The sequence below is a fragment of the Rhinolophus hipposideros genome (genome assembly GCF_964194185.1).
Source record: "Rhinolophus hipposideros genome assembly, chromosome: 11".
NCBI lineage: Eukaryota > Metazoa > Chordata > Mammalia > Chiroptera > Rhinolophidae > Rhinolophus > Rhinolophus hipposideros.
In genome coordinates this window covers 60,879,427-60,894,947 of record NC_138057.1, presented here as the reverse complement: position 1 = coordinate 60,894,947, position 15,521 = coordinate 60,879,427, and the positions used below count along the sequence as shown (strand labels likewise).

Below are 15,521 nucleotides of genomic sequence, written 5' to 3'. Positions count from 1 at the left end.
AAGCCAATGGGCAGTAAGCTTTGCCTTCAGATGTGCCGGTTAGCGCCACATTTAGCTCATCAAAGTTCTATTCTCTCTCAGTGGTTTTTCTATCCCTCAGGCATTCCTGAGGCATCCACACATGGTGCCAACTTGGAAAACAAGCAGGGAGTCTCTGGGTACTATCTTTTCTTAAATATCTTCTGGTTTCAGGCAACCTAACCTGATCATGTCCCAGTCATCTTGAATACCAGACAAGAGTCATTGGCTGGTCCCTGAGGTTCTCGAAAGCAGGAACCGCTTTTTGTTTATCTATGGGGCCCCAGTGCCAAGGCTCATGTCTGGCTCACAGTAGGACAGCCAAATGGGAGGCTCTCCGAAAATGACACAGAATCTGAAATTAAAGCCAGAAAGAACTGTATTAGAATCCTTGGCCAGGAGCTTACAAAGGTGTCTAACCGCTGCAGGCTTCAAGATTCTCACTTATAAAATAACACGAATACCACCTTATAGAATCGCTATACATAGAACAGGATGGGATAATAACATACACAGAGCACCAGACCCACGAGATGTGCCGTCAGTCAGAACCCTTACAATGACCACGTCCTCCATCAATGCTGATGCAAGGAAAGGATGAAGTAAGTCCAAGTTTAAATTGGTTCTTTTCTCGGAGACAAGCAGGAAATAAAGAAAAGGGCACAACAAATGCAATTACCCAGCCTGTGAGCAGTCAGACGTTCCTTTGCTATTTATTGTCAGAGCTTAGAGCCCTGTTTTAAAGCTGGCCCTGCCTCATCCCAACTTCTGCTTCATCTTCTAGTGAAGTCATAACACTGGGCTAACTCTCTGTCTATTGACACAGAGAGGCTGTGAGTCACAAATTCAACAGGATGACTTTGCTGCAGTGTGATTGACTGGAAAATGTTCCCTCATCTGAAAAATTTTTTTTCAAGCAAATGGACATGCTTATTTTTGCAACATGGAGTGCAGGCTCTTTATTTATTTGACATTGGTCTCTGCAACATTCCAGCTGGCCCAGGGAGGCCTCACAACATTCATGATGTGCCTTAAGAAGTGACATATATTTTTCCCCCTCCCTCTCCTTCTCCCTTCCTGTCGACTATTATATCTAAAGCAAACAGTCCCAGCACAATGGTTAGATTGCACTTGAATTTGGTGTTTACTTGACATTTACACACTGGCCATGCTGGACAGCTCAGTCATTCCAGAACAGGGCCTCAGCCAGTAAGCACTGTGTTCGACTTATGCTCAACCCTGGGCAACACAGATCCTGAAACAGCTAGACACTGTCTTGAGAAGTTGCTTGTGCTGTTAGTTTGTACTCTTATGCTTGAATTAGTACATTAGCAGGGAGCAGGTATCAGAATGTCTTCAGTCTTTTCAGGAAACATCTCCCTTAGCCACACAGGGCAGATGGATTTTGCTGACACCATTCTTCCTCCCTTTAAATCTAACTCACACACTGCCACAGTATTCATTCTAAAACAAATTTAATCTAGTCCCTGATGCTAAATCTCCTCAAGACTGAGCACAGATTACTAATTTGATTAATTGAATCTCCATTCTTCCATTGCCTGCTCTGAATAATTGATTTAATAATTCTTACCTCACAGGGTTGTTGTGAGCATAATGTATGCAAAGAACCGAGGTTGAAGCTCATAGGTGTTCTGAAAATGTGGGTTCTCTTCCTCTCCAGAGGTCCATGCCTCTGGCTTCAGGAGGGAAAGGGGTTCAGGAAGGGCAGGCTGTAGGGTTCCTGTGTCAGTGCAGTTTGACGCAGGGACGGAGGCTTGGACTTGGCTGGGACAGGACACATATTCCATAATCCCAGCTCTGCCAGTACGTGGCATGGGGAAGTCACCTCCGCTCCTGAGGCCTCTATTTCCATACGGGCAAAGTGGAAGCCTCCAATTACATTCTAACATTGTTCAACTTTCACATCTTCAGAGCTGGGTGAGGTCCAACCTACCTGCCTTAAAGGTTGATTTGCCCCAAAGCTGATATATGCAGATACCAGTATTTAAAAGACATATCAAAGAACAAGATCATAATATACAGTGCTGCCCAGCATGTAGGGAAACCAATACCTTCATACCTTGCTGATGGGAATGTCAATTTTTTGAGGAACAACTTGCTAATGGTTGATAATGCTGACCTAGTAAATCAATTTCTCTAAATTGAGCCTAAGGCAATAGTGACTATGTCTCAAGGTGCACAGGGAAATTTTGTAATAGTGAAAAATTAACAACAATCGAAATGCCCATCCATCCATCCATCCAAGCAGTTAGGCCCTAAGATTCCTCCCAGCCTGGTGCAGATTAGAGGTTTACTCTCTGGGGAACTTGGTCTAAGAACTCTGGACTCAGGGAAGCCTGGCACAGCTGAGAACAGGAGCAAACAAGAACAACTAAAAGGCAGGCTATACAAGCAGTAGTGATGCCACCTGCCCTGTGGGGGCTCCAAGAACACTGGCTGCCTCACTTACTTAGCTGTACAACTCTGGGCTAGTCACTGAACCTGTAGCGTGGGGTTCACTTATTAAACAAATATGTATTGCATACCTATTATACACCAGCAAACCACATTACATCCTGGAATAAGAGTAAATCAGGCAGGGTCCTTGCCCCTTGAAGCCTGTATTCCAGTGCATCAAGGGCAGCACCAACCTCAGTGGGGAAATGACTTACTTCATATAAAGTGCTTAACACAGTGCTCAGTACCGTGTCTGATAGCGATGAAGTTAATTATCAATTCAAATGTCCGTGCTTCCTCTGATTCCTGAAGGGAGAACATAGCAGGTCCTTCTCGTACTCTTCCAGGAAAGACAAGGAGAACGTTGCTAACACTGTCAGCCAGTACATAGTTCTTCAGTGGTGAACTGGACTTGAAATGCCCCTCTCTGTCCAGTAACCTTGACAGGTCAAGGTCACTCACTGTTTTTCTAGATCTGACACAGCCCCAAAAAAAGGCCTTTGCAAGTCACGGCACAAATCCACGAGGTGTGATTCCCAGTTTTATAGCTGGCCCTACTTAAAAGTGTCTCTGCCGAGTTTTAGGTGAGCCTGGTCCTTAGTTTATTGCATCTGCAGCAATGCTGGGGTATTCGAGGGGAAAGAAAACATTGAAAAAGCATTTCAGTCTTCAAATCAAGATATTGCATCATCTCCCAATGTTTGGGACTGCCGAACCGAGTTCAAGTTTATCAAACTGTGATAACCACCTCAGGTTTCGTTGCTAGAGGGGAGAAACCAACAATAGTCGCTTTCACATCCATTAGCTGACTTAATCCTCACAAACGCTTTGGGAGGTAGGTACATTCACAGGGCCCATTTTATAGACAAGGAAAGTAGAGGGCAGCTGGATGATGTAACTTGCCCAAGGTCACCTGGCTAGTAAGAGGCAGCACAGGGCCTAGCATCCAAACTTTGGGGTGGCAGTCCCGGCCACCTCGCCCAGAGTCTCTGTGCTACTGTCATTCCGAGCCATTCCTTCATCTCCCATAACCCAGTGAATTCTGCCAAGACCCCTCCTCCTTCACTGACTTACAGCAAGAGGGTGCAAAGAATTAAACTCAGATAATGACCTCAGATAGCCCAAGACAGTTATCTTGTCTTTAAAGAAGCCCAAATGAGTTTGTATTTTAACGGAAAACTGAGTTTGCTGAATGAAACCCAGAACACTGAAATTCAACAGTTCAACGTTTGCCATAAACACATCGCACTGAGAGCTTTGCTGGGCGAAAGTAGCAACCAGAAAAATTCATCAGTAACTGACAACATAGCCTGAGTGCCTTCTTTGAATAGATTACCTTCCTGCATCTCTATTATAATGCTGGAATTCCTCTAAGATTAGGTAACTATCCTAGGGCTTCCTCTTTCAAGAAGTTTCTGATCATCCCTTGATATAAGAGAGTGTATTTAGATTTGAGTTATCAACTTTGAAAAGGCATCAAGCACAATCTGAGATATCTGAGGGCTGCCAGAAATTTATTTTGGTCTGCTTTTTTTTTTCTTTTTGTTTGTTTGGGGTTTTTTTTGTACATTGGCACTGGCCATCAATTCCAGCACTCTCCCCCACAAGCCAGTACATTAAAATTGATTAACAAACACAATGTTTGTGAAAAAAGAGTGAACCGCAGGGTAATCAAATTCATTGTTATTTTTTTAAAAATCATTTCCTTGGCTCAGTGTATATAATGTGAAATTGGCAAAAATAACCTATCCTCTTGTCCTGCCCACAAACTGAGAAGAAAATTAAACACAGAATTGTTTTTTTCTTGTTTGCGTTTCTCAGGGTGTGAAGCATTCATTTTTCTAACCCTAAAAATCCCTACACTTTCCATAGTGCAAAAATTTTACCTCCACTCTCATTCAAACAAAGGAATAGTGATTTCTTCAGAAGGGGAGCATGGTCTAAGAATCTGAGGGACAGAGGCTTTAGATTAAGGGAGTAAATCTTTGAGAGTATAATGTTTTAGTTCTGCTTGCAATGCTACTTTTCCTGGGGAAAGAGTTTACTAGGCCAGGAAAATTTGGTGGACCAAGTCAAGGAGAAAATTCCAGCAACAGGTTTTGTCTGCTGACTCGCCTTCTTTGCTAGTTCATTTACGTTTAAATGTCGTATTTGTTTTCAAATGCTTATAGTACCAGAGGATATTAAAACAATCATACTAAAAAAAAAGAAATCAGACTAGATAAAGATGGTAAAAGCTAGACCCTAATTTCTTTGTTAGAGAAAAATCAGTACTGTATGCTTACTCTTAAAAGATATGACTATGTACTTAAACAGACATTTAAAAATAACCTAAAAGAGACTTTTTTTTGGTATCTTCTTAACATCACAAAACAAGCTGAGGACACTGAAAAGTTGAATTAACATACTGCTGCTGTCAGAATAGTTCAACAGTCTTTAAGATAATCCAATCTAGAATTTCTTTTTAAATAGCTTAAAGAATGTATTAGGCGTAAATTTGGGGGGCTAAGAATGCAACTTAAGTGATCAAACCTAAAGGTTCATAAGAGACTTTTATTATGTTTCTGAGGATTGATTTTTAAATGTCTGTGATTCATTTTCTGCTCTGAAAACTTCAATACCCAATGTTTGGGTTTTGAAAGGCAATGGGTTTGGCTACAGAAAAGAGTTGACTCTTTCTCCATTTGGTTTTGGTTTGACTTTTGGTTATTTTTGTGTTTTCTAGTTGGTTTTATTACAATGCCTTGGCCAGGCTCTTCTCTCACTTTTTGTCCAACCGTTTTGAGAGATCAGAGTTATGAAGAACTTTATTCTCCGTCTCGCTTACAGAACTTTTCAAAGAAGGAAAAGAAGTGGGTGGAGGATGAGAAGGGATGGAAAATAGAGTACCAAGCCAGTGAACTACCAACCAGAAAGAAATGTTATGGACAAGATAAGGGCAGGGCTCCCAGATGAACTGTTATACCCAGGCAGTTTTGCTCACTTCCTTTATTCTGCGACGCATACTCACTGAGCATTTGTCCTAAAGATGACACAGTGGAACACAAGCCACAGACAAATAGCCATATAATAGCAGCCCACTGGATAAATGGCAGAGCAGAGTCACCATCCAGCTTTATTAGAGCTCAGAGGAAAAATGACTAACTAGAATGAGAACTAACAGACCAAAGGACAGTACAGAGGGGAGCTCTGGAGTTTGAGGATGATGAGGGCCCCCAAGGGGAGAACAGGCACCTCAGATAGGAAAAACAGCCAATGAAAACACAGGTGTATTGAGAGACTTGAGAGAACATCCAGCTAAAGTTTAGGGAGTGTGGGGTCAGTCTCTAGAGATGACCCCATTAGGTTTGTCTGGGGCCAGAGTAGGAAGAGATTGGTACATCAGGCTAAGGAGAGCTGGTGGGGGGAGGTAAGAAGCAAACCCTGGTGATTTGTGAGCAAAATGGATTAGATCTAGCAAGGAAATTCCAGTGGGACTACTGGGGAGGTGAAAGAGGAGGACAACAGTTTGCAGGCTATAGCAATAATTAAAAGCTATAAATGAGGAGAGCTTGAACTAACAGGCAGCCCAACTTGTAGTAGGAAAAATGGTTGAACTCTGTGCACACCTGGGTGCCCGGGTCAAAGAAAATGAGGGAAGAATTGAGGGAAATCTAGATTTCTAGTTTGGGAAGCTGGGGGTGAGTGATGAAATAACATGGAGAAAATTGTGAGAAGGGTCTGGGTGGACTGAGGTTCCTGACAAAGGACGGGGCTTAATGAGAGTTGAAAGGAAAGACGGGCTTCCTGCTAATGGACTGTTCAAAAAGGAAAAGCACACAATTCATTCGTTCAACAAACACATATGCTGGAGAGGCAATGTACTAGGACTTGGGGATATGGCAGTGAAAAAACAATAGTTCCTGTCCTCATGAAGCTTATGGTGAGTACTGGAGAATACTGGTGATAGTAATACCTATCATCAAGTCCTGTGCTAAATACTTGGAAGATCCCATCTATAATCCTCATCACTTTAAGAAACAGATATTATGAATATCCCCATTTTATAGATGGAGAAACAGGCAAAGTGAGGTCAAGTAATTTGCCCAGCTAGAAATCAACAAAGCCCGAAATCAAACCCAGGAAATCTAGTGCTAACAGCCACCCTCTACACAAGACTGAGGTTGAAACGAGACTAGAGATTATAAGAAAATGGAAGTGGAGGCCGAGAGAAGCTTTTGCCACCTTGTCAAAGTTGCAAGTCCCCCTTGCAGTAATTTAGCAGTAGGAATTTCATTTCAAAACGATCTGGATACTGAAAATTATCTTGTCCTTTCTTTTTCTTAAAAAAGCATCTCTTTCTGAGTCTGGTGGCAGTCATGCACCCCATGCCAGGGTGCTCCAGGTGCCTAGATCCAGGGCCCAGTTCTAGGTGCAGAGTCCCTCACTGAAACATTTATGCAGCCTCTTCAATCTATCACACCCCTCCATGGCTCCACATTAATCCCCTGGCACTAATGGTTTCCAGCACATCTTCTGCCAACTAATGAAGTTTGTGCTGAAAAAAAAATCTATTTTATAACTCCAAGGATGTTAATAATTAACTTCTATACCACAAAACTTGTAATATCAGTTTGCTGAAATAGTCACCAGTAAGTATTTAATTCTTCTTTAAAGGGTGTCTTCTATTATTATTATTTTAGAGTGCAATTTAGTCATCAAAGGTTTACTCAGCCTCATGTTTATAAATTATATAGGGCAGGGATTTAACTCTTCTGGACCTACCTGTTCTGAAGAGAGGGAGGGTCATAACCCTGTTGTCACACCAGGCACCTGCCTTGAAAGGAGATGATTTGTGAACTTGAAGTTCCTTACTTCTTTTAGAAATCCAGGGCGAATATAGAGATTTCCTTTTATGATGCAATCAGAGGAATAACAAGATAGTTGCCTGCTGCAAAGAAGCACTGGCTTTCTTCCTCTAGAAGATTATTGAGAAACTACAAGTTCATTTTTTTAAATTGAGTTTCAGAATCTTGTCTTGATTGTATGACATAATAATAGTGGCTTTCCAATTCATCTGTGTAATATTGTATTTTCATTGTCGTGGTTACTTTTGTTGAAGGGGAAGGGCTATTGCCTTAGAAAAATAAAACCAAAGCAGAAAAAAACTTCATGTACTGGCTACCTAAGTTGGAAACTCCAACTCCTGAGTTACATGCTGCCAATCACGGGCTCATCCAAGTTCACTGGGGTTTAGGAACCTTGGCCTTGATGGAAAAGTGGATAACTTTTGCATGCAATCCTCAAGTCCTTGCATCCCAAGACATTTTTACCATCACAAAGGCGTAGGGGGGAGGCGGGGGAGGATTTAACAGGTGTTTTACTTTCTTGGTTCCTCCTGTTGAAAAGGACAGTATTTTCACAGTTAAAGTAACTGGTCTGCTCTTACGGGGCTGTGGTTGAACCCTTCTAGGCCATAGGAGGGAGGGTCAGGTTTTCCAGCCGAAGCACGCCCCTCCCCCAGCTGCAGGCCCTCACAACCTTTGGTCAAAGCCGATCTAGAGGATGTAAGTCATCTTCAAGGGCGTCCAATTCTCCAGACCTAGCTTTGGCAGAGAGGGCCGAGTGGATTCGTTCAGTGCGAGATGCATTCCAAGAATGCTTCTGTGGTCAGCAAGGAGTGGAAAAATCAGGGATAACACATATTCTGAGGAAACCTAATAGGTATCAGAATCGCAGGACGCAAACAGGTGACAATTCAAAAGTACTAAGCAGCTAGAGCTCTATGGAGGTGAGTGCACACTCTGCCCAGTGCTGGGGCTTCGAACCTTTTCCCTGACCCCCTCCTCTTTTGTTTCCTAGACTATCCTCCGGCGTCAGCCGCAGCATTTACTTGTGAGGGGGAATCGGTGGAGGGCCGGCGGAGCCCTCCGCGCGCCTGAATCCAAACCAAACACCTCTCAGGCAGACGTTTAGCACGCGATACCGAACGCCACACTCACGTTTGGTTTTTGTGTTTTTTTTTTAAGCACTGTTTGCAGAGAAGATGAGGGCGAAAACATTTCCCGGCTGGAAAATTACTGATCACAAACTAAGGGGGGGAGTGCGGGGGGGGGGAGGCAAAGTTGTAAGACTTCAAATACCGATCGCCGTTTCCTCTTTTCCCAGTGGGCAGGGACGGCCGCTCCGAGCTCGGTGTGCCCTTTTCGACAACTGGGGTCTCACCACATCGCTCCACTTCCTGGCTAAGTCCCTTTCAGGAGGGCTGACCGCTCAGGGCCTGGGCCAAGAGAGAGAGTTGCCGTTTGACCTTTACCTCGCCATCTCACCTCTTTATGACTGTTTTCTCCTCCATAAAGTGGAAAGGAGAGTGCGTGGCTTGTTAAGTGCTTTGAGAACCCCTGGTTGAAAGGTGTCCCCGCGCCTCACGGCCCCTCTGCCCGACCCCCACCCCAAAGTAAATCTCACTCCCTCGCTCCTTTAAAAGTCAAAGCCATTACTCCTTTCCCGGTTCCGGCCTCTTTCCGCCCTTCCAAGGCGAGGAACCCTCCAGTTTTCTCGGGCTCCCAGTTCTTGTTACGCGGTGCTGGGCACCCGCCTCCTTTCGACCCCACCCCACCCCACCCGGCAGAAGACCCCGCGAAGAACCGTGCGAGGCCAAGCCAAGAGCTCGCGCTAGAGCTCCAGACCCAGAGCCCGTCTCCCGCGTTCACACGGAAGAGACGGAGGGCTGGATGAGTCACGCGGATAACCGCGCTCTCCTGTAGTGCGTAGACGCGGCGGAGGCGTTACCCACGCCCTCCACCCCACCGGCCGTCTCAGCAGTCAGCTTCGAACCCAGGGAGCCGACTACGGCCATACGGACTGCCCCGGCCGCCTGGCGACCGGACCTGTGCCGGGTACCCCGAGTCCCGCGCCAGGGCCGCCGCCGCCACCACCGCCGCCGGCGTCAGCGCGGCTCCCGCCCGCCAGCTGCCGAGCTGGCGTCACTGCCTGGCCCGGCCCCGCCCGCGCCCCTCCCTCCCTCGGGTGTCCCTCCCTCCCCCGCCCCCACGTGCGCCGAGTTTGTTTATTTAGCTGCCATGGCAACGCGCGGGGGGGCCACAGGAGGGAGGGGAGAAGAAAGGGAGGGGCGGGGCCTGGGGGCGGGCGGCAGCGCTCCGCGGGTAGGAGGCGGGGGGAAGGGCTGCAGCCAAAGTTATAAGTAAGGAGTGCGCGGCGGCTGCCGGCAGTTCCCCGGCCCGAGAGAACGAGCGCCGCTGTGGGCGCGCGGGGAGCAGAGGCGGTGGCGGGCGGCGGCGGCACCGGGAGCCGCCAAGTGCCCCTCCCCGCCCCTCGGCCCCCCACCCTCCCGCCGCCTGTGGCCAGCGCCCATGGCCGCGCGCGCCTTACGCAGCCCTCCGGACTCCGCGCCCTGTGCCGCCGCCCAGTCCGCAGATCCGCGCCACCGCGGCCAGTCTCACCTGGCGGCGCCGCCCGCCCGCCACCCCGGCCACAGCCCCAGCGCCCACGGCGACAGCCGCAGCGACCGCGACAGCGGTGGGGGACATTGAGTCGAAGAGTGAGCAGCCCGGCCACCGGACCTATTTACTCGCCTTGCTGATTGTCTATTTTTATAAGAGTTTACAACTTTTCTAAGAACTTTTGTATACAAAGGAACTTTTCTTAAAAAGGCATCTCCCATTTATATTTAATCCAAAGAAGAAGGATCTCGGGCAATTTGGGGTTTTGGTTTTGACTTCGTGCTAAGTCTTTTTTTCTCTTCGTTGACTTTGGGGTTCGGGTACCTCCACTGCTTCGGACTCCCGAGGACCTTCTAGGCCCCCACATTAATGAGGTAGGTGCAGCGTAGGGCGCAGGGAGGGGTGAGGGCCGGTGGGACTTGCCGGAGTGGTGGTCAAGGGTGGCCCCCTGACTCCTGCCTCGGTGTGCGCACCACTTGGCCCACAGGCAGCCACCTGGCGAGTCTGACATGGCTGTCAGCGACGCACTGCTCCCGTCCTTCTCCACGTTCGCGTCCAACCCAGCGGGAAGGGAGAAGACACTGCGTCCAGCAGGTGCCCCAAATAACGTGAGTGTTGCCCCAGGCCATGGGAAGCGTCCGGTGGGTTTCTGTGGGTAGGGTGGTGACAAGCGGAGCCCCGGATTTACCGAGAACCACCCGGACCAGGGAAGGAGTGGCCACCGCACGGGCTCCGCAGCCCTCCCGGGATGGCTTCCGCGCTCTTGGCTCTGCTGTACGTGCGTGTGGTCTGGACGCTGCGGAGCCTCCGGGGGCGCACACCGGTTCCGCGCACGTCCCTTAGCACGCAGGCGGCAGGGCGAGCGCGCGGGAGGTGGTTGTGTCCACCGACCGAGAGCTTCGTGCGTAGGCGTCCCAGTGGCGAGGGCACACCGGGAGAGCCTCAGTGCCCCAATTCCGGGGACGGCTGGAGCGTCCCCGAGATCCGGCGGGGGAGGGACACGGGCTGGCGAGCTGCAGAGCTCGCTCACACGCAATCGGGCAGGCACAACATAACATCCTCCATGTCCACGCACCGCCTCTCTTCGGACCCGGGTGTGGGCCGAGATTGCAGCGCCGGCACCGGAGTCCCCCGGCACTGCCTGTCGGCCTGCCCAGTCCCCAGGTCTGGGCGGTGTAGGCGCGCCGGGCCAGCCAGTATGTCGGGTGGCAGCAGGAGACCACCACTGACTCTCTCCTGCCCTGTCCCCGCAGCGCTGGCGGGAGGAGATCTCCCACATGAAGCGACTTCCCCCTCTGCTTCCCGGCCGCCCCTACGACCTGGCGGCGGCGACCGTGGCCACCGACCTGGAGAGTGGTGGAGTTGGTGCGGCTTGCGGCAGCAGCAACCCGGCGCTCCTACCCCGGAGAGAGACGGAGGAGTTCAACGATCTCCTGGACCTGGACTTTATCCTCTCCAACTCGCTGTCCCATCAGGAGTCAGTGGCCGCCACCGTGTCCTCGTCGGCATCGGCCTCGTCCTCGTCCTCCCCGTCGAGCAGCGGTCCTGCCAGTGCGCCCTCCACCTGCAGCTTCAGCTATCCGATACGGCCCGGGGGTGACCCGGGCGTGGCCCCAGGCAGCACGAGTGGCGGTCTCCTCTATGGCCGGGAGTCTGCGCCTCCTTCCACGGCTCCTTTCAACCTGGCGGACATCAACGATGTAAGCCCTTCTGGCGGCTTCGTGGCCGAACTCCTGCGGCCGGAATTGGACCCAGTGTACATTCCGCCGCAGCAGCCGCAGCCGTCAGGTGGCGGGCTGATTGGCAAGTTTGTGCTGAAGGCGTCTCTGAATGCTCCTGGCAGCGAGTACGGCAGCCCGTCGGTCATCAGTGTTAGCAAAGGCAGCCCGGATGGCAGCCACCCGGTGGTGGTGGCGCCCTACAGCAGCGGGCCGCCGCGCATGTGCCCTAAGATCAAGCAGGAGGCGGTCTCCTCCTGCACGGTTGGTCGGCCCCTGGAGACCCACTTGGGCACTGGACCCCCTCTCAGCAATGGCCACCGGCCGCCAGCGCATGATTTTCCCCTGGGGAGGCAGCTCCCCAGCAGGACTACCCCGACCCTGGGTGCAGAGGAACTGCTGAGCAGCAGGGACTGTCATCCTGCCCTGCTGCTACCCCCAGGCTTCCATCCCCATCCGGGGCCCAACTACCCACCCTTCTTGCCCGACCAGATGCAGCCGCAGGTGGCACCGCTCCATTACCAAGGTCAGTCCCAGGGATTCATAGTTATGGCTGGGGAGCCCTGTGTTTGCCGGCATTCCGGGGCCCATGGGATGATGCTGACCCCACCTTCTTCACCCCTAGAGCTCATGCCGCCCGGGTCCTGCATGCCGGAGGAGCCCAAACCTAAGAGGGGGAGAAGGTCGTGGCCCCGGAAAAGGACAGCCACTCACACTTGTGATTACGCGGGTTGTGGCAAAACCTACACGAAGAGTTCTCATCTCAAGGCACACCTGCGAACCCACACAGGTAGGAGGACAGACGCCATGGAAAGGAGGGGGTTTGGTGTCCAGCCCATCAGCTAACTATGGACACTCCTCAGGGCCTTTCTTGGGATGTGGGGTGAAGTCTATCTCCTCCATCTCCTGCATCACAGGAAAGAACAGCAAACGGCGCCTACCTTTTTGCCCAGGAGCCTTTTTCTTGATGGATGGTATCAGTGCTTGAATGTGCAGTTTTGTTAGGCCTTTGAAAGGCAGGGAGGTTCCAGGCGGAATGTGGGCCTCTCCTAGCTTAAGCAAAGCACTGCCCTTGTAATCAAGAAATACTTTGCAGTGGGAAAGCATAATGGGGTTTTTTTCTATCCTTTTAATTTATAGAATATTTTCATTGGCTGCACCCTTCCTAGATTCACCCTTCCTATTTTTAGTTACAGTCTTAATAATGAGATTTTATTTCAATTTCAAGAATTTAATGGTTCTGATTGCTGAGATTCTGGTTTAAGATGGTCACTCTAGGGAATTTCTATCAGCGTAAGTAGGTACGCAAAGTCACGTAGGGGTAGCATTTAGTAAAATAACAAATGTAGGTACAGAAAAAGTAGGCTCCTGTGGCTTTTTGGACCCGATTGTAGTGAGATAGGATGTTATTACTTGGTTTGGGCTAAGGGGAAATACACTAGCAGACATAATTTCCAAATTCATGTCCACACTGATATCCAGGCTCAAACAAATGAAAATGTTAACCCTACAGAAGTGTAGGTTTAGGTGGTATTTGTGTATTTTCAGTGCTTAACTATTTAATGTTCCCCCCCAAAATAGTACACATAATGCATTCTTATTTATGATCTGAAATTTAACATGGCCTTCAGTGGTATAAAGACGTTCCTGGATCCTTTCAAAGTGGAGTACTTGGAGTTGGTTTAATATTTGGGCTCCAGTTTTTTAAATAGTCAGTTCTTCATTCTGTAGCAATGGCTTCAATGGCTTTATTTTCCTGTTACAGGTGAGAAACCTTACCACTGTGACTGGGATGGCTGTGGGTGGAAATTTGCCCGCTCAGATGAACTGACCAGGCACTACCGCAAACACACCGGGCACCGCCCCTTCCAGTGCCAGAAGTGCGACCGAGCGTTCTCCAGGTCGGACCACCTCGCCTTACACATGAAGAGGCACTTTTAAATCCCTAGACAGTGGATATGACCCACACTGCCAGAAGAGAATTCAGTATTTTTTACCTTTCACACTGTCTTCCCGGTCCGGGGAGGAGCCCAACTGGAAAGCACTACAATCATGGTCAAGTTCCCAACAAGTCAACTTGTGAATGGATAATCAGGAGACAGAAGGAAGCCAAAAGACAAATCAAAGAACAGATGGGGTCTGTGACTGGATCTTCTATCATTCCAATTCTAAACCCAACTTGAATATTCCTGGACTTACAAATGCCAATGGGGTGACTGGAAGCTGGATATCAGGGTATAAATTAGATCCGCGAGTTGGGGGGAGGGAAGACCAGAATTCCCTTGAATTGTGTTCCGATGCAATATAAGTATAAAGATTACCTTGTATTCTCTTTGCCTTCAAAAGCCATTATTATGATATTAGAAGAAGAGGAAGAAATTCAGGTACAGAAAATGTGTTTTAATAGCCTAAACGATGGTGCTTGGTGAGTCTTGGTTCTAAAGGTACCAAATGAGGAGGCCAAAGTTCTCAAACTGCTGCATACTTTGACAAGGAAAATCTATTTTTGTCTTCCGATCTACATGTATGACCTAAGTCAGGTAAATACACCTGGTTTACTTTAACATTTTTATGCAGACAGTCTGTTATGCACTGTGGTTTCAGATGTGCAATAATTTGTACAATGGTTTATTCCCAAGTATGCCTTAAGCAGAACAAATGTTTTTTTTCTATATAGTTCCTTGCCTTAATAAATATGTAATATAAATTTAAGCAAACTTCTATTTTGTATATTTGTAAACTACAAAGTAAAAATGAACATTTTGTGGAGTTTGTATTTTGCATACTCAAGGTGAGAATTAAGTTTTAAATAAACCTATAATATTTTATCTGAACATTGTTTTTGTTTTGTGTGTGTGTTTTTTTCCCCCTGAAAAAGTATGGAACAGAAATGTCAGTTTAAACACAGTGGGTAGGACATGTGAAAAGCACACTAAAAAGCCAACTTTCAACAGAGATTAAAAGAAGACTTGAAAGGCTACTTAGTTTCATGAGTACTATCGATGTGGTAGGGCTGAGAGCTCTGAGGACTGTAGATCAGAATTAGGTTTACCTGGTTCAGGTTGCTCTTTCCAATGTACGTAAAAATACATGAAAGCAGGTTTCCTTACCTGACTATGAATTTCCAGGTGGAAACAGCTCGATCATTCAATTTGCTCGGTTTAATATGAAAGTACTCATAAAATAACCATACACATTCCAGTTTCACATTTTAAAAGATCCTTATGGTTTCTCTTTAAAATTGAATGAAAATAGAAAAATCTCTCGGAGGCCTGGCCTTGCATTCAGAACAATTTGAATAACAAAAGGAACGTCCCACAGTGGAAAACCCTAAGAACATAGTTCCACAGTGCCCTCCAGAGGATTCAAGGACTCATGCTTAGTGTGTTACAGATATTAGAGCCCTAAAGAGGTCAGAACCCAAGCTTGTAGCAGGTTGTTTTAAAACTTCATCAGTCCTCTGACAATGGCTTAGCCTCATTGTTTCAACAGACGGAAAACAAGGGATTAATGATTCAAGGTCACAAAACTAAGTGTAAAGTACATTTAAGTAAAATTTTGAATTGTTTTTTTTGTAAGCTTGTAGCATATTTCTGAAGTAATAAAAGCTTAAAATTGCACTGAGACTTCAGGTGGGTACCTGTGAGTCTGAAGTTCATTTGTGGCCGTAACAAAATGGAAAAAGCATTTGTTACACTTGTTGACACTATATATTTGTAATGGTGATGTGGGTGACTAATTAACATTGTCAAGTTGTGGAAGCTGGCTATTTTCTTTAGACTGCTTATTAACTATCCCTTATATCTAGATGTGTCCAGAAGTGTTTGCACTATGGATGCATTTTACAAATGGAATAAGAAATAGAAATTCATAAGATGCTCATGGT

At 47.7% G+C, this 15,521-nt stretch overlaps 1 protein-coding gene across 2 annotated transcripts; it reads left to right on the top strand.

The window, feature by feature from the left end:
* Nucleotides 1-9,681: 9,681 nt before the first annotated feature.
* On the top strand, nucleotides 9,682-14,467 carry KLF4 (KLF transcription factor 4). Of its 2 annotated transcripts, XM_081066437.1 has the most exons (5): nucleotides 9,682-10,291; nucleotides 10,405-10,525; nucleotides 11,171-12,161; nucleotides 12,261-12,425; nucleotides 13,401-14,467. In XM_081066437.1, exons 1-5 carry the CDS (start codon nucleotides 10,287-10,289, stop codon nucleotides 13,574-13,576), a joined length of 1,458 nt encoding a protein of 485 aa, XP_080922563.1. In that variant the 5' UTR covers nucleotides 9,682-10,286; the 3' UTR covers nucleotides 13,577-14,467. The 2 variants fall into 2 exon arrangements, with proteins under 2 accessions (XP_080922563.1, XP_080922562.1); XM_081066436.1 differs by having other exon boundaries at nucleotides 11,171-12,425.
* Nucleotides 14,468-15,521: the final 1,054 nt, after the last annotated feature.